The following is a 19,662-nucleotide window of genomic DNA, read 5'->3' as shown; positions in this document are numbered from 1 at the left end:
AAAATTTGTTTTCTTAATAAAACTTTGTATTTCCCCGATTTGAATGATCTTGGTGTCTATTTGTAGGTAATAAAGGTATCAGGGATTGGCAAATAGAAAGCATTTATGCCGACATCTCGATCGCATATTTTGCCTGAGTAACGGTCGATAACGCTCGTCATTGAAACTTTAATTCACACTATGACGGTTTAACTGTGTAATTACTCTGCGTTCTTCTTGTTTTTATTCATTTAGCTTAGTTTCCTTTTTTCATTATAATTTTTTTCTTAGTCTTATGTGTGTGCAAATAAATTAAAATTAAATATTTCTGGGTGAAGATAATATTACAGAAAGTTATCGCACTCGCATGGAGGGCTACCGCACATAGCCCTCCATAAAGCAGAAACTTGTGTTTTTACACACAGATTGTGTACAGATTAATAACAAGTTTATTAGTGAGCTTTAGAGGTGCTGGTAGGCAGATTTTGTTACATTAGGACGGAGTAAGGCTATCTGTTTCTCATGTCTCCAGTTTAAACTAATGCGGGCAGTAGCTTCATACTTAGCATACACACATTTATACTAGTCTGAGTGGTATTGATCTTCTCATTATTCTCTTTGCCAGAGAAGGAATATGTGTATTACGTAAAAGTATATTCCCGTTTTCATACAAGAGTAACTGCAGCAACAGACGATAATAACTAAACCTTTTTGTTTCATTAATGTTTATTCATACCTTTCAGAGTCATATTTCAAATATATTTTCCTCTAAAATACTTCAGTACATGACAAAGATATACAACACTGTTTGATACCCCTCTCCCTTTTCTTCCCATTAAAGGTGCATTTCATGTATGCTGTAAAACCTCACAGTCAGTACCATCACTGTGACCGATGCACTGTTTCCCAAAACGTACTTAATATGTAGACAACGCTTGTCACAGTGAGTTACAATCCTAAAAAAGTTATTCATAAGGTTCTAAGGCTTATCACTTTGAAGCTGCTTGGTGAAACTTTTGATGCCACAAAACATGCACAGAAACACTGTCGTGTGTGTTTGTCAAAAAGTCCACTGGAGCACTGGGATTCAGTTACTTGTGGACTTGTAAGGTGTGTGCCACACAATCAGAAGGGAGCATTTGTTTCTTGGAGAAAACATACTCAATCCAGCATCCTATTGAAACGTGTTTCTTTTAACCGTTTTAGGGAAATCAGGACAAGGGTCACAGCGTTTTGTGGGAAAAGTCATTCCTGCCTGTAAACCAAGACTGTAATACCCTCATAACAGGAAACATTACCAGGGAGGGTTACCAGCACTGACTATTTCACATAGCCTTATTTCCCACGAAAAAGAAAATAACTTTTGAAAATGTACCTCCTTTTATTACTGTTGCCAGGAGGAACACTCGACGCAGTTGCTCAGTGTATTCACAGCTTTTGAGTAGTTCCAGTAAAAGTTAACCTACAAGAGTATTCTCTTGTAGGTTAACTCAATCTGTTCAAGACAGCGAAGACAGTATACAGTAGGTGGACGATTAACAGTCAGTTTGTCATTCCAGTCGTTGTTTTCTATATATGTATGCGTGTATATGTCCAACACAATCGCATGGAAGTTCGTGAAATAGTAACGCAATGCGATCTATTGGTTTCATACTGAGAGACACGAATAGTCCCTGCTATTCTAGTCACTCGGGATGACATTATGCTACAAAAGAAAAGTTAGGTTTAGGCAAGAAAACCACTTTGTTAGCTTTAGGAAAAAACACAATGGTTGGTTAACTGCTTACATTTACGTTTAGGCAACGAAATGAACATTAGGATTAGGCACCAAAACCACATAGTTAGGTTCAGGAAAAATGTCACAACTGCGTCAATTTACTAAAACACTTTGGGACACACAGCGTTGAACACCGGTCTTGTGGTTGTTAGTCCTTTGTTTGTTGGACCCATCCCCTGCCCCTCCTGCCCACCATAAGTGGTCTTTCTTGATATCTAATTCTACGTCACTAGCTCTGACTGTTGCATAATCGCGAGGATGCGCGTGTCCAACACATTAGAGAATTGTTTTTGTGCTGCGCTACACAGAAAAAAAGGACAGTTTGTGTTCATGTGCTCGATATATTGCATTACTATCTCACAAACAGCCATGATACTGGGCTGGTATGTGAACATGTGCAGCTCTAAAGGGGCTCAGTAAACAGATGAATTAGCATGTTGCTAACTAGAAGAGGAAATGTTGCTCACATTTAATGGACTCAAACAAAATCCCCAAATTCTGTTCATTTTGGAGCCCTGGTGTTTTACTGACTTAACACGTTAGAGAATTGCTACTGAAATAGATAGGCCTAAATGTAACATTATGGAATAGACTTTAGGTCATTTTCATGACTAATTTATGTGGTAAACTTTTAGCTAGTTTTCTTGTCTTTGGTTTGTCTTCATCAACATCATTTAAAACGGGATTTGAAATAATTAAAATCAAATCTGGAGGCTCCTTCGGTCTACCAGATGTACAGTAAGTGTCTTTTGGACAATCCATCACATTACAGTCTGGTTATCGGTTAGGAAAGGATTTAAAAAAAATGTAGTGTGGTTCAATTGTTAGTAATCAGTGTGTTTTGATAGACCTTCAACTTCCTTTTAAACTCAAAAATATCAGTCAGATTCATTACATTTCTGTTGTATGCAAACTGACACAGCATGTGATCTACATGTTTAAGATAGTTGTTTGTTTGTTTGCCACCAAAGCATGTCACCGAGGCGATATATTCTTATTATTGACAAAAGCTTTTCATTTCTTTGCTTTTTTAATTTTCGTTTTATTCACAGATGTTATTTTTAAACAAATGAAGCACATGATTCTGTTATTTTTTACTGAAATAATACATATCAATTGAATTATAAATGATTCAGCATGGGATTTTACTCTGGAAGATATATGCAAACCTCACTTTTGTCCGAGTTACGGCACAAGCAAAATTAAGTGTTGCTACAGGTGCGATTATACTCTAAATATTGTAAAATGGCAATTACTAACCCATATTTTAAATGGTTTGTATAAAGAAGAAAATAAAGTGACAATTGATTGATCTACGTTCTCTTGAAGAGTCCATTAGGATGGTCGTACTGGGTCTCAAACACTGCTTATCATGACTCAGAGTTGACTGTGGTGCGCCAGTTTGGAAAAAAGTCAGAATCATTTTTTGGAAAAAGCAAAAACAAATGTTGCTCTATCATGCAGAAGTCAATGGATACAGTGCCAGTTACTTCCCCACCTTCCCATATTGCCACATACTTTAATACGCATTGGTAAAAATGACAATTTGTTGCTTAAACGGTCAACACAATGACAATAGGAAAGCTAAGCAATGGGTTGGTGAACGTTATGCTTTGATATTCTATTCTCGCATTGGTGAAATAATGCAATGTTTGAACTTGAGCTATAAATTGTCATACAAAGCCTAAACACAACCAATGTGTTTTTGGGAAATAGAACAAAGGTAACAGACAATGCATCTTAAGACTTCCACAGTATTCTGTCTGTTGATTTGCAGCTGTCACATGTCCAAAAGCAATGATGACAATGGTAGTGTTTCCCCTGTTACTACTGCCATTGAAATATAGGGCAATAAGAGGGATGATTTGACAATAAGCACAATGAAATGCCTTACACATCAATGCTTAATGATATTTCTGAAATGTATTTATTATGATATGGGTAACGCTGCTTTAGAGCTGAGTAATGCTTATGATACTGTACAACTTAAGCTGATATAAATACCACATGTAGCCAATTCCTTCACCCAAATAAGCAGATGGAATTGGAGGTGTTGCAAGGAATGCCTACAAACACTTTTTGCTAAGTTGTGTTTTTGGAGAATGACAGAGGCATTTTGAGGATATTACAAAAAGATGAAAATATGTTCAGCTTAGCTTTAGAGTATATGATTGCAGATTGACCAAGCTACATTACAGGAAAGCATGTCACTCAAATTGTGAAAACTTCTAAAATAGTTTGTATCATTCAGGAGATACAGGAATATGGAGAGTTTGCCTTCAGTAGGCTTCCATATTCTTATACTACACTACGGTCAGTGGAGTTTCACAGATTTGTCCAACATGCCGTACGCTGCTTTGTTTGATCTGGCAATGATACAGAATGATGTTCTACACATATGAGAACATCAGTGCCAGCTCAACATAGAAATTGCCACTCTCAGCTGACTGGGTAAGTCAAATTACTTCTGTATGTTATTTACTATTTATGATTACAAAATCAATAATACAATTTGCACGACCACAATAAAGAAACAAAAATAACAAAACCCCCAAAAAAACAAGTGCAATGTTCAAATCAACGTGACATGACACAGACAAAAGTACATAAGGTGTTCACATGATTCACATGGTAATGAAGCAGATTATTATACACAGGTTACTGGAGCAGGGGGACTGGTGAATGGGGAGCTTTTTAGAGATACGTTGAAGCATGATGCAGCACAATGCAAACAGGCTATCTACGCCCCGAATGACTAAAATAGCTACAACTTTAGTTATCAATAAGAAAACAAAACTGACAAATGATGAGAAGTACGCATTACAATGTGCTTTGGAGAAGATGGTGTTTCTGCAGACTGACCTGCCATCTTAAACGCAATCATAAACTATTGTATATAGATGTATAGATATGAGTATTGCTTAACTTTAACAATCATATCTATAGGATTATGAAAAAAAACAGTTTACACTACAGACATTCAACGCTAAATAAACAATGACAGAGAATCTGATATGCAATCCACGCTGCACACCCGCCAGATACTGACAATCTTTTCCATCTTTCACGCATGTGAAAGATGTGTATGGGAAATTCATACATGACATTCAATCACCCGTGGAGAAAGAAGTATTCGAATGAACTCCCTCCAGGCTCTTTTCTGTACTACACCATGTGTTTCTCTTCATTAGAGACACGTCCAGCTATTCTGTTGGGGTTAATCAATCACGATATCCAGTGATGAGAAGTTTGTGGCATGGGAGCATAAATGTGAAAGTTGCATCTACCATCCATGGTTTTCCTTATAAATGTGTCATTCACAGACGAGACATGTATTTGAGGCAGAGGCTGAGCTGAGGGCCTGGCTGTGATGTCAGCAAGGAAAACTGTGTGTTTGTATGTGTGCGGGTGTGTGTGTGTGTGTGTGTGTTCAGTAAGTGCAAGGAAACGTTGCGGTTTCTATCCAGGTGGCTTGGGCCATCCTTGCCTTTCTCTCCACCTCCTCAATTCAGGTTCTGGATCACAATTTGTCTTTCTCTCCTTCTCATAAATATTAATATAATACTTTATTACCCATTGCCGTTGACCCTTAAACAAAACTGGAAAGCAAAATATCAAAAACATTGAATAGGTCTGACAAATTGCAACATCACATAATGAGTAGAATAAAACCCAAAGGAACAGCAGAGGTTGTATAAATGTTGTGCTTCTTTAATTTCACTTTGTAAAGTCCTCCACTGTCCTACTTGTGTTTTAGTTTCAATTTTGTTATATTTAATATATATAGAGATAAATGTACACGTATATTCCGTACTGAGGTTTGTCTCTTGTGGCAAGCAGAGGGCAAGCAGAGAGGCTACCAGGAGCACACTTCTTTTTTCCTCTGTTTCTGGTTCGTCCTTTACTCAGCAGCCATTTGCTTATTCATTCATTCATTTAACAGTTCCTCTTCGTGTGTCTCTTTGTCATTCAGTTGCTCCCATGGTCCCAAAAGTTGGGACGGAAGGGAGACGGTCTTTGTGAAAAAGAAGGATTTTACCCACTTTCTCTCTCTGTTTTACTTTCTTCCTGGAATCCCTGTTCCCTCTTTTTATTCCCTCAGGTCCTTTGTCATCTTTGGTTGAGTGTCCGACACTTTGGTGTGTCTGGGGAATAAGGTGGTGGGGTCGTTGGGGATTGCGGTTCGAGGGAGTGGAGATACATGAGAGGGTCCATGTATAAATGAAGGTTGATGTAGGAGAGGAAGAGGTGACACGCTGACATTGATCAAGTAAATCTAATCAAATGAATAGAGTGACAACGGAGAGAATGTAAAGTTCAGCTGTCATAGATCACTAAGTATGTTTACCTTAAATACAGTATGCGTATGCATGTCAGTTGGTTATACTGAGTGTCTGGGGGGGAAATGATGAAAGAAAGCAGAGGAGAAGAAACTAGACGTAGACTTTGTGTTACCACTTATCTAAGAAGGATGAAAGGATGCAAGGACAGACAGGGAGAAAGGTAGTGAGAGAAGTATAAGAGCGCGAGTCAGGGCAGTGTCTGTCACTACAGACAGGTGGTGTTAAAGGCTCATCATCTGTAGAGTAGCGACAGGACGCAGGAGAGGCCAAAGGTCAGCCAGCTGGCCAATGGGAGCGAGTGTGATCCACCGATCAGAACTATGGAAACAGACAAAAAAAAAAAAGAACAGAGCTGCCTTGTTATTTTACACTTGTTGACAGGCAATGCTGTTTATTCATGACTTTAAAATGCTTTATAGCACGATGATGAATTTCCTTTTTTTATTTTAAAGGGACAGTGTGTCGGATTTGGTGGCATCTAGTGATAGTGCTGCAGATTGTAACCAAATGAATACCCCTTTACTCACGCCTCCCTTTCCACGACTATGGTAACGCCAAGTGCAACACTGTGGTAATGCTGTTTGCCTATAGGTGAAAGGCCATCTTCATTATGATAACACTACTTTAGGGCAAAAGGAAGTCAGACAGCGGCTGTCAGTATCACGGTTTTGCACGCTGAAGCTCACGTTACCGCAGTTTCTCAAGTTTTCCCAGAGAATTACATTGGACTCCAGGTACTGCGCCAAATTCTCTCTAGAGCCAGTGTTTGGTTTGTCCGTTCTGGGCCACAGTAGAAACAAAGCGATGCAACACATCAGTCTCTGTAAAAGGACCCGCTTCCTATGTAGATATGAAGTTTCTACGTTTTCAGGTGATTAAACACTAAAACATGAAGTACAAACATAGTTATGAATGTAATATTCCATTTCTGCTAATAGAAACCCAGAGATGCTACACACTAACCCTGTGACATGTTTTTAAAGTCTCCTGGGGACAGTTGTCAAATGTTTTGAATATGTGGGCATTTAATATAATTATTTGAATAAAAGGTGTAAATGTTACATGTCATTTTTTGCCCCATGTAAACTGTCATAAATAACAGGCTGAACTTGACATTACATTAACCACAGGCTAAGTAGATAACTGCATGTATACATTTATCATTTTGGCCTACGGCAGTCTCTATGCCCGAGGCTGACTGCAGAGGCACGTGCAACGAAAAATCCCCGGTGTTGCAAACAGTTTTGAGTTATTTTTGTGTGACGAAAGCAGGAGGAGGGTTGTATAAAAATGGATCTGTGTTTTATGATTTTACGTGGAGAAAAGTGAGAGACCATCAGGAAAAGAAAGAAAGAGTTGAGTGGAAAAGGAAATACGTGGAGGGAGACAGCACCAAGAATGAAGGGGCGGATGAGTAAACAAGAAAGAGAAACAGAGAGATCTTACACCGCGGCAGCTTTGAGATTTTAATGAGAAAAATAAGTTACAAATGATGTCATCATCGCCAATATGTGATGGATTGTTTTTTCCCGCCAGCAGGTTGTTATTATTTATGCACAGAAGAAGAGGCAGCACACACATCTTCTATGTGGTGTGATATTGTTTGTTCAGAACCTTTTTACTGATTGAAGACTAACCTGCCAGTTAGATGCATGAGACCCATCTAAGATTTTCCATTTATGTTCTAATCTTACTGTCCCACACAAAAGCAAAAATACACTCGCTTCTTTTGCATACATACGATGCATTCTCTCCTTTTTACACAGCAGCATTACGATGCAAAAAAAATGCAGGAACAAATTACACATGCATATTGCTCAAAGAGAGAGAGTTTCATAAATACAAAGTAGGTATTGTATGAAAAAGATCAATATGATTTCATATCAAGGGTCCGTCCTGCAGGCAGGAAATCGATATTTATAATAAAGCTTAGATCTGCACGTAGCACGCACACACACACACACACACACACACACACAATCATTCCTATATTATATTTTGCAGCAACAGATTGAATTGGAACACGGTGTTTTACATCTCTGTCTGTCTGTCTTTCCTTTAACCCATCGTTATTCATGCCCCCCCCCCCCCCCCCCCCACAAGGTCTTGAAAAGGAGCATGAATGTGTACTTCAGTCATTGTGTGAAAATGATCAAGGTCTATACAGTTGTTCTGTCAGGGAATTACAATGGAGTTACAAAGATAATGCATTACTGTGGGAGTATACAATGCATTTGTGTTTGTTGGTGCACATGTGTGTGCTGTGTGTGCATGCGTGATGGGTGGTTCCATGTATTTCATAGAACAAGAGAAAGCACAGGCATTTTAATCCACTCACATAAACCTGAGCCTATAAAACTGCTTCTTTGTTCTACAACCATCAAAAAGCTTACCAATATCTAAACAATCACAGGTAGCAACACATATAAAATTACTACCAAAACTGTCAATGTCAATGCTTATAAGATCTGGCTGAGCTACATCCTGGTGTCGATGTGTTCAAAAAATTGATTTAGCAAGTTCAGAGTTAATTTGTATTACTTCTGGTTTTGCACAATTCCCACATTCCCACAATATGATGCAGGGGATCAATGTGATAGAAGAGTAATAAAGAGACGAGGAGGAAACTCCTTAAATGGTAAAAAGAAAATACAGTAGAAAGTTAAACTGTAAGAGAGAAGCTCATTTTCCACCACCTCCTCTCCGAACACACACAACTGAGCCAGGTAGATTTCTGTGATGTATGCAGGCGGAGCTGCAGCAAACATGTCAGAGACAATCATCCTTCATCTGTGGAGGACCGTAGGATAACAGTCCCCTGTGCGTGCATATAGTTAACCTCAAGCAAACGTGAGTGAGGATGAATTGTCAAGTGTGTGTATTTGTAAGCATCCCTGTGCCCACAGTTGGGTAGAAACTGGTTACGTGTAATCGAGATTACAAAAAATGATGTGCTATAATCTGCCCTAATGGCATTTGAAAAAATGTGCAATCATGCTTTATTACATTTTTGATTATGTCTGTAAGTGCTGTGTATACAAAATGCAAACAAATATTAAAAAAAGAAAGAAAACTGTTTACACATTTCTGGGGCTGCGTCTATTTTTTTTGTATAAAGGTGCAATATTTTCAAATTTTGATCTTGAAGCGATCTCTAAACCCATCGGCTATCGGTGTGATGACAGATAAGCCTCTGGGGGCAAGCGGCAATATTTCTGGGGTTTTGTTGTAGCCAGCAGATATCCGGGCCACGACTTCCTTTTTTTCCCTGGGCTGCTCATTGTTTACACGTACGACTCGATTGAGTCTCAAGTAGCCAGTTTACAAGCTCATTTTAAACCAATAAAAAGTTAAATCACCGTCGCCGGTGGGTTTCGAGAATGTATTCCGGGCTATTTACCTGCATTCAATCACAGCCTGCTCAAACGTGATTGGTTACAAATACTCAGATTACAAATAGAAAGCAGAATGCGTACAATACCAAAATCTTTGCCGACAGATTCATATGCCTATGAATACAGAATCTGTTTTTACAGATTTATTTTTGTAATTCAATGGATTACTTTACTAATTATAAAAATGTCTACGTAGTTTGTATTCACTAACTGACACAACACTACCTGTGTATATCTTTCTGTATGTGTCCTGTCCTGGCAAACATGAGTTGAATGTCATTTTCCTCCAGTCCTCATCATACTTCATGGTGTCAAAATCTGTACTCAAGAAACACGCATTTGTGTTTCTTTCAGTGGCAAAGACTCCTGAGTCGCCTGCCTCATTATAATTATAACCCATCTGTCAGTGTATGTTTCTGCCTGCACGAAACCTGCGGGACACACATGCGCATATACTCTGAGAGCTGAGCTCAAGAGCTTTCCTCTTCCTGTTTACACCTTCATCCATTATTCACCCCATCCGCCAATGTCTTTACATGCGCATATGTGATATGATTGCATACGCATCACAACTGGGAGTTTGAGAAGGTAAAAGCAGGATGTTAATAATTCACTCTCTCAGTTTTGCTTTTTTCGTGGTGTTTCCATGGCTCTGATGTTTTCTTTGTAGTAGGTCCTAACAACAGAAAAAGTGAACTACACCATGCAGGTTCTCACCACGTGTTGCTGCATAAAATCCTTCTTAACATACTAAAATTCTGTTCACACATCTATTGCATGTCTGCTATTCCTAGAAGTGGGTCCCTCCTCTTACCCAAATTAAAGGTGTCGTATGCTGTACATATAGTCCAGCGTTGTGAGTGATTTGTCATGTTGGGATGTATCAACACAATTGACATGATTCAATTAAAACACCAATTACTCAAACTGCAAACGGTAAAAATACGTTTCAGTAAAAGTGAGTCCAGTATACAGTTCCTAAAGCTTAAATAACATGAAGTCAAATGAATTGTCAGAACAACGAATAAAAGATCCGTTGTGTATTGTACCATAGTAATGAACATTACTATAGAACACACATTCTGATTCTTGTTGAGTGTGTCTCCATTTCACCAAACAACAATGGCAATAAGAGAACAGAGCAAACTGGCTGTTGTCGTGCATGTATGTAGAAAGAGAGACTGCAATGAAGGCTATTATGAGAATTTAATGATGTTTATGCACCTGTGTGTGTGTGTGCATGCTTGTTTGTATGTGCGTCTTGGCTTGCAGAGGGCAGCTCTTACTGCAGCTAAACTGCTGGCAGGTTTTAGTTTCATATTCTCTTTCTTCTTTTAGTTCTTGGACCCGTCTCTCTCTCTATCTCTCTCTCTCTCACACACACACTCACACCTACTTTCGGTCACTCTCTGTCTTTGACCTTTTCTCTGTCTCCATCTCCTCACCACACCCTTACCCTTTAGGCTATTTGAGTCTCTCTCCACACGCTTACATGGACATGCACTCATTCCCTGTAACAGACTTGTTATTCTGTCTGGCTCACCCTTAAGGCAGAGTCGGACCGACAGTATTTATAAGTAGCAAAATTGTATTTTGCTATTCTATTTATGGGCAGATCGCTTGGTTTGACTCGTCAAGCATGTCAGCATGAGGGGTGGGGAGAAATTGTGGTCAGTTTATGGAGTGAAACAACTCTCCTGGTGGACTGATGCTTAGCCACTGTCTGATAGAGATTCCTGTTTATCTCATTCTCCTTCCCTCGTGCTTGTTTTCTCTCAAAATCTGTATCATGACACACTTTCTCTCTAAAGGCTAAATAACAGAGAATTTCAAAGATCCAGAGCAGTGAGAGGTATACAGATAATAAAGAGTAGATGGCTTATAGAGAACAGAAGGTAAGAAGGGAAAGAGACAGGACAAAATGAAGGTGGGTGTGGAGGAGGCAGCGGAGCTGTGGTGTGGAAACTCACAGGATGGAAAGATGGAGGGGAATGTGAAGTAAATAGAGCGATAGAGGCAGAAGAGGGACCGCAAATGATGACGAGGCTTCCATGCTGGTGCCCTGTGATGTCCACTTGTCATCGTACAGCCCCCACATCGACAACAGTTTCTCTCTGCGCCAAATTCCCACACCTCCCCAACACTAAAGATGTAAAGATTTCTTTTGTGCCTTCAAAAATAATGTCTCTACATTAATTCCCCTCTCTGCTGCCCCTCAATTTATTTCTTCTCAGTTGAAATCAATTCAGTTCAGTTCAGCTCTGTTTCGGCTTCTGAGCAAGTGCTTTATTGGCACGTTTGCTGAAAACAAAAAGCTATCAACACTTTTTAGACCTTTAAGAATCATATCGCCTTCCTTACTTCAGTCCCGAATGCAACTGCATTCACAAACAACTTGTGTGTGTGGATGGCGGCAGTTCATCACATTTAGCTTCTTTGTGTTTCTCTGGATGTTTATGTCTATCTTACCTGTCTTACCTGCGCTGGCTACAGTGTTCTGCTGCTTGCACTTCCCTAAGGTGATGGACACGTCATCGATGGCGATATCTCCCTCGAAACTCGGGCCTCGAATTCCTTCAAACACAATCTGTTCCGGGTAAAAGACAAAGAGACAGACAGATGCTGGGTGAGTATACCGTTTGTGACATACAGTATATCTAGTGAGTCGAAAACCCTGCTCGTACAAACTTGACTTTAACTAATATATAATGAGGTATTTTTTACTTGGCAGTATGACTACAGTGAGTAATAAAGCAATTGTTGTTTTCACTGTTTTTTTTATACATAAAAGCCTGATGATGAAACATACATTGAACATAAAAGAGCTCAAACTGGTCGAATTATTTTTTTTAAATGGCACTGGCTTTTAAAAGAACATTATACTAGAAAACAGACTAAACAAGCAGTGCAGATAACAATATCCAGGTAGAAGAATCCATCAGTATTAAGTATTTAGAAGTTTCTTATCCCATAATCATTTATGGACCCACAACAACAAAACCGAACAGTAGACTCATCTGAAAACTTTCCAGGCGACTTCCCCGTCTTAGCCACCAGCCATCTGGTTTTGACTGACAGCCTAATTACAGTGGCGTACCAAGGCACCCAGCTAATCAAAAAACCGAGCGTATTCTGTGTGGAATACGAGGAGGAAAAGAGCAAATAAACAATGGAACTTTGTAGCTCCAAAATAACAACAACAACAACTCTCACGACTGTACTTGTTATTGGTTTAACTGCAGACTTTGGCACTTTGCAATGTTTAATTTGAAATATGATCGTCAAAGTGCTTGCTGTGTAATTTCTCAGGGATTTCTGGGGAACAGTAATATGGGATCATGTGATCTGTTAAGTGTTTTAATACAGAAATGCGCTCCATGCGGAAATTGTTGGATGGGCTCGCACATTTAGCAATATTTACTACAACATCTCTGCCATCTAGCCCCTGAGCAAGGCACTTCACTCTCAAGGTATTCCAGTCACATTCAGGAACGGGTGTGAATGTGTGTATGAATGTGATGATGATGGAAATACTACCTGCATATATACCCCTATAAGATACATGTGCAAGAAAGCCAGCAGGTGCATTCATGGAGGGGTGCCAAATATGCATGACTGGCCGCGGTTTAAGACCTCCATCTGTTAACACAAATGTGCTGAGCTACAGTATCAACAGAGTATTTAACATGATGAACAGGCCTGCTGTCAACTTGTGTGTAAATATACCAAGCAGCAAAGCCTGACCCAACCCCGTATGTGTTCTGAGTAAATGAAAAGTGGGTGCAAGCACCACGGGAACCATCTCGCACTACTGGGGCATTCCATTACCTGTGTTTTAATCTGGAAGTGTTGCCGTTAACAGCGAACAGCGCCATCGGTTTGAAGTATCAAATAGAAATTCATGGGGCAGATACCAATAACCTATTCATTACCATTGGACAAGGAGAAGCATGACTGTGTGCATGTGAAGTAATTCCTGCAGTGTTATCACGAAAAAGTCAAGTTAAAGGTGAATGAAGACAGACAGTGGAAATTGATAATTCCTTAAATGTCCTTCACCTAGTTGGCTCGGTTATTGTAGCTGTTAACAAACCCGCACTAGTGTGTATACAAGAAGCCTAAATAATTTTCCCCCTGTTTCTCTCTTTGCATCTCGCAATTTCCTCCAAATAGAGCTCAATCAATTACATTCATAAAGGGGAGGGAAACACAAGAGCAACACCACCTCTTTCCCACTTGCTTTCCAATTTAATCCCTGAGCGGGAGATCTTCTTTGAATGTATAAATAAAATAATTAGGAGAACCTTGAAACTGATTGGGTGGTGTGGAGGAAGAAAGGAAAGAAGCGCAGCAGCACAGGCAGGTTTTGCTGGTCGGCTCATTTGTGCAAAAAGGCTTATTTGATTCACTAGGCAGAAGGGAGCTGTGAGGGAAACTACAGGGTAGTAGAGGGGAAGAGGATAATTGGTCAAAAGGCCATGGTCATCTAATTTATAAACGCTACAGTGCTGTTTCTTCATCATGTGGCTGCGGTTCACATTCTGTTTTATTTATGTACTTTCTTCCTCAAGCTCCTATTTGCTATGTAAACCAATAGAACCAGCCAACAAGAAGGTACTACGCAGGCCTGCCTCTGCACACCTGCAAGCACATCTGCATTGAACGGATTGTAGCAGAGACACCAGATTGTTGTATAATTAGACAAGATGAGAAAAATAATTGGGAGAGGGAAGCCCAGAGACTAACACCGGCATTGACACATATGGAGAGAACAGCAGCACAAATAACCATCCTACCACATGGCAACGCAACCACGCAACCGCGCAATCATTTTCTCTAAGATATCAAACTGAATGGCACAGAACAAAGCGATGCAATATAACGGCTCAGGGAAACAGGCCTGTGTCCTTCACTGAAATATTTACTGCTGACAGATCAAGTGCCAACAGTTCCTCGCACTTAAACACCATTGCTGGGTACGGTACTGAGGTGAAGTATATCTCATATTTTCGTTTGTTTTTCGTAAAGTTTGTTTGATATACAGTGATGGAACATTTTTAGGACTAATATTGACTATTGATGTTTTCTTAAATCAAAAACATCAAGTGTATAGGGCACAGTATTCATTATTTCTGATATCTTAACCTCACTTAAAAGTAGACAACCAAGTGAGGCTTTTCTAAAATAAACATGATAACTTGGACAGCTCTCTAAATACTAAGGATCATGAGATTGTGGAATGTAAAAATGGGGTCATGGGCCATAAAAGGCTGCTGCTATATCTAATGTGCCTGATATTTAACTATGACATTTACCAAATACTCAATAATCATCACAGAGTTTACTGTGTGGGAGACAAATGTATGCATGTGCCATTATGGTCGATACTTAAAGAGTCAAGTTCATATTATTGGCTTATATATCGTTATAATCTTGCATACAAATATTTCTAGTTCACGTATCAGTGTAATCCTGCAAACATAGTCTTTTGGGGTTAGTAATAGTTCATCTATCCTATGGACAGTCGTACATTCATAGAGCTAAAGGAGAACAAGTAGCCTCATGATCACATGACAGTTCAAGTGCGGCCTTCTGCAAAATCTCTTCTTAAAAAAAGTACAAGTAGAATCCTCTAAATTCCCATTTCTTGTCGTAACAGTGCGCAGTGTGTGACACAGTTTCTCTGTGTGAAGTAGCCAAAGTGAGAAAGACAGCTTGTGTGTGCGTGTGTATGTGTGTATGTGTGTCTGTGACTGCAGGATCAAAGGGTGTCAGGTTGGAGTTGTGAATGTGTCGTTTTGTCGAGCCTTGTAACCTTTAATGTTCCCATTGATGTGCTGTCCATATACCAGAGGGGACACAGCCGAGAGAGAGAGAGAGAGAGAGAGAGAGAGAGAGAGAGAGAGAGAGAGAGAGAGAACAAGAGAGAGAGAGAGCGAGAGAGAGAGAGAGAGAGGGAGAGAGAGAGAGAGAGAGAGATACACAGAGACAGCTTTGAAATACCGGTGCAGGAAAGAGTCGGTGCAGTGTGAGTGTGTGCACACAAATGTGGGTTGGCCTGGTTTCCAACAAGCCCTCCAGGTACCAAACACTGCAAGGAACACAGATGGCCTCTGGGTAATCCACAGAGGAGCGAGTGGGGACACAAATAATCCACAACAACATGTTACCTCTTTTTTTGAAACTCGATTGATTTGTATGGGTACATGTAGTTTGTGCTTTAAACATCTCAGTGAACAACCAGCTTCAAGGCCAATTCACTCTGATTATTTTAGATTTCAAACAGGAACGGGATTGGCAAGCTTGCAGAAGTGAGACAGACGGCGGTTCCATGGAACAATAAAAACATTCAGCAACAGTAATCGCTTCAGATATAATGATTGACAATGTAATTGTGAAGACGCTCTTTCCTCAGTGTGTATGGGCGGCTCAAACAAAAGGGTTTAGTTTCCCTTAAATATTCAATAAACCCAAATCAAGACCAGAAAAGCTCATAGAGTTGCAGTTTACGTTTCATGAGTTTACAACTTGACTATACACAGAGAGTATTCATGGCCTGCAGGCAGTAAACTATTTAAATTCTAATGCTTCCTTATCGGTTGACTTTTATAAAGTAAAAGTCTTTATTATTGCGAGCCATCGGCTGGGCTACAGCTCTTTCACGGAGGCAGGAAGGGAAGCTGTTCTCAAAAACATCCTTACTTTTGTTGGACGGAGGACAAAGAGACGGGAAATGCAGAGACGAGTGGCAGCACCTCAAAGGCCTTCGGTGTATGCAGTCAGTGAGCTGTGCACAGGACTAGAAAGTTTGTGTTCTCCGTGGACATGCTCTCAACATGAAGCAGAAATGAAACAAGCTTAACTATGCAGTCACTCCTGCACTCTGTGTAACAAAACAACATTTGTTTCAAATAAAAATCCCCTGACAATTCAACAGAATTAGAATTGACCCTGGTAAGGACATTACCCAACTTTGGGAAACAGGCCTTTGATATGGGAAATGAATGTAATATAACTGACATTTAACATATACCTGACTTCCTAATTTCTTTGTAAGATATCGAAGAGAGAGAAGGTAAGACAGAGTTAGCATGTAGAGGGGTGAAACTGAAACTAAAAGGGGAACTCCACAAATTATACTGCATGTTCAAGCTAATTTACTGATCAAAGGGAGTACCACTGCCTGTGAAAGTCGATGTATTATGTCTTCTGTGGTTCTGGAGTAACTTTGTCATGCCTGAGGAAAAAACTCTGATGATGTCATAAGGGTTAGCTGTATGTTGGCTTGGACACAACGCATTGAAAGCTTGACATACAAAGGGGAGGCATATAATTCATGAGTCAGGGAGGGTTTAACTGAAGATGCAATTGAGCTGCATCATAGGAAGTGTAGGATCCGATGTTTTTGGAGCTTGAACTATGCTAAAAGGCAAGGTTGTCTATGCTGAAAGCTTCTGCTACATTGATTTTGGCCTATTTCATCATCTATCTTTTGCCAGTCCCCCAACTTTATGAAATTGCAATACTAAATAAAAGGAGTATTGGCTTCATGTTATTTGGTCGTAACATCATTCTGTGTAATTCTATGATTTAGAAGTGATGTGTGTTGTACTACAGCTGCAAACTCTCTCTGAACAGTGACTATAGATATTTAAGATACCCTCTGGACCCTTTGAATACTAGTAGTTCCATGATTTTATCAGTGGGTCCCTGCTTTGTTTGTATCCTGTACTCACACCATGATACACATGCATGCGGAGTGAGCACCCAACGATTCAAGTTCTGCCATAGATTTCACGCTGTTCCGCTGACGGACAGTTGGAAGAGGAAACACGGCAACAAATTGAGCAATGGGCCAACAACGACAGGAGAGAAGAAGACTACTGGCAAGCAAATATCAAGGTAAACAATGCACTTTAAAAAAAATATTTTAAAAACCAGCTTTGCAAAGACTGAATACAAACATAACTTTTGCCAATTTGCAAGAAAAATGTGATGTCAATTAATTTGACCAATATCACATGTGACTTTGCTGTTTCAAAGGAGTGATCGGTGATTTACGTAGTGGAGGCCCAACAATTTAGACAAAACATTTGTGACTATTCCTCATGCAACATTCTATTTCTATTGTATTAGAATTGATGTAAAAAAAGCAATGAAAATTGACAATGTTCAGATACTGTTTCGTTGGGAAAAGCTACCAAGGCTTGCATCATTTACTTGTGAAAACACAGCAATGCCTAAACCAATCCTTAGCCTCGCAGCAGCCGAATCACAACCCCTGGTCATCTTTAACAGTCATCTCATCCTCCATAAACATCACTACCAAGAGGCACAGCAATTAACAAAATAACCTAATAGAACCATTCTTTGCAATTTCAACTTGTAGAAAAGAAGCTAAACAGCACAACAATAGCAATTGTGTTAGGTAATTCCCATTGTCCAACAGCAGACAGCTCAATCATTATTATTGATTGAGAGGAGACCAGCACTCACCGGAGACAGAGAGAGAGATAGAGGGGGAGAATGATAGACAGATAGAAAATGGGGGAGTTGGATGAACAAAAGCAACAGGTGGTGGTAGGAGAGGCAGCGATGACAGTTGAAAAGGAGTAAGGAGGACGGGTCGAGGGAGAAAACTCAAGAGAGACAGACAGGTATGTAGTACATAGAGAAATGGGTTTCACCCTTCTTATTTCATTTCTGCAGGCCCTTGGGGAGCTCGATACATAACAGAAAGTAGTAAGAAAGAAGGAAAAGTCAGAGAAGGGTGACAAATCATGTTTATCAGCTCCCCTCCTCCGGCTGATGCTGGGATCAAGGCTGCATGTTCTCTACATTATTTAACAACTCCATTTGTTACACAGCAGCTGTGTGTGCGTCTGTGTGTGAGAGTGTGTTAAACAGATAGAGCGAACTGAAGAACTGAAATACCTCTTAAAGTTGTTGTAAAGGTTAAAAATCATGAATGAATTTCAAAGACTAAACCTAAAGTACATTTCATGAATTTTCTTGGTGATCTCAGTTTGTTACCTAAACCCTCAACAACAGCGACACCTTCGTAAGATTATCTTGTATATCATCTTATATCTTGTATATAATAAAACACACTCATACACCCCTGTAATGGAGTGGACAAACACTAAAGTGCCTGCGAACATGATAAAGACCACACAAAGAAGAGAGAGACAAGTGAATAACAGTCATGCATGCAGCAACCGTCAGTTGCCAAGGAGACTACCCCTCTCTTGTATGTGTCCTTCCTCATTCATCCGTCATGCCTCTCCTAACTTTACCCGAGTCACGATAAAAATAAGGAGATGAATATTTAAGAAGCACAAAGTGCTTTATTGACGAGACAAACACAACCTCACATGTCATTCCCTAAAGCTTACACATTATCTTTCTGTGTCTCTAAAAGACCTCTCACTTTGCTCACAAACAACATGCACAGTACACGGTTCTCGTTGGTCTTCTCGGCTTTTCAATTTCTATCCATTACCGGCAGGTTGTGACATCTGGAACAATTAGTTTAACTGCCATAAATATTATTTATGACACTATTTAATATGCTTGTTTACAGATTATTATTTGTACAACTTGTTTTTATGAATATGGATTTTTGTTTGGTTTTTACTTGATAGGAACTATTGTTACGTCCTATGTTGTGCTGGGACACATTTACTCGTGGCACAGCTACAACAAGAAGAGATGCGGCAGAAGTTGATATACTCCGCTCAAAGTGTTAAAGTTTAAGTTTAAAGTGTTAAAGTGCTCCTTTTTTAAAGATTCATGTTTTTCAAGTGGACTCAGTTCCCTCTTGGTTGTGTGCAGCCAGCGAGGTATGTTAGTCATGTAAATTTGTCGTCGGGCATATTTGCTTGCAAACTGTTTTGTTGTGTAATGGTAACGCCAGATTATTTGTATGTTGAAATGTGTTCAAACAGTTCGATGGTGGATTGAATACGGTGGTGTTGACTGAGAGCACGTAAGACGAATAAATCCGTCAGTAACAGAAGAACGAAGGTGTCGTATATTTCCTGGAGGGAGTGATATTTAGGCTGCCTGCTTTGACACTGCATAGCCACAGCGTGGAAAGGACATGGCTCTCCCTGGTGTCTGCCTCTCCTGGCACAGTGTGTGTATAAAGTGCACATAAAGTGTTTGT

General features: G+C 39.7%; 1 protein-coding gene across 1 annotated transcript in view; it reads right to left on the bottom strand.

The window, feature by feature from the left end:
- Positions 1-709: 709 nt before the first annotated feature.
- mdga1 (MAM domain containing glycosylphosphatidylinositol anchor 1) overlaps positions 710-19,662 on the bottom strand; it is a 152,977-nt gene continuing 134,024 nt past the window's right edge. Inside the window, exons 17-18 of the mRNA XM_076109762.1 lie at positions 11,964-12,081; positions 710-6,417 (exon numbers count right to left, since the gene is read on the bottom strand). Coding sequence (XP_075965877.1) covers positions 6,332-6,417; positions 11,964-12,081 — 204 coding nt within the window. The 3' untranslated portion in view covers positions 710-6,331. The remainder of the gene's footprint in view (positions 6,418-11,963; positions 12,082-19,662) is intronic.

The sequence above is a fragment of the Anarhichas minor genome, unplaced genomic scaffold, assembly GCF_050575085.1.
Source record: "Anarhichas minor isolate MPS153535 unplaced genomic scaffold, ASM5057508v1 ptg000042l, whole genome shotgun sequence".
Lineage (NCBI taxonomy): Eukaryota > Metazoa > Chordata > Actinopteri > Perciformes > Anarhichadidae > Anarhichas > Anarhichas minor.
This window is presented reverse-complemented; position numbering and strand designations above follow the sequence as displayed.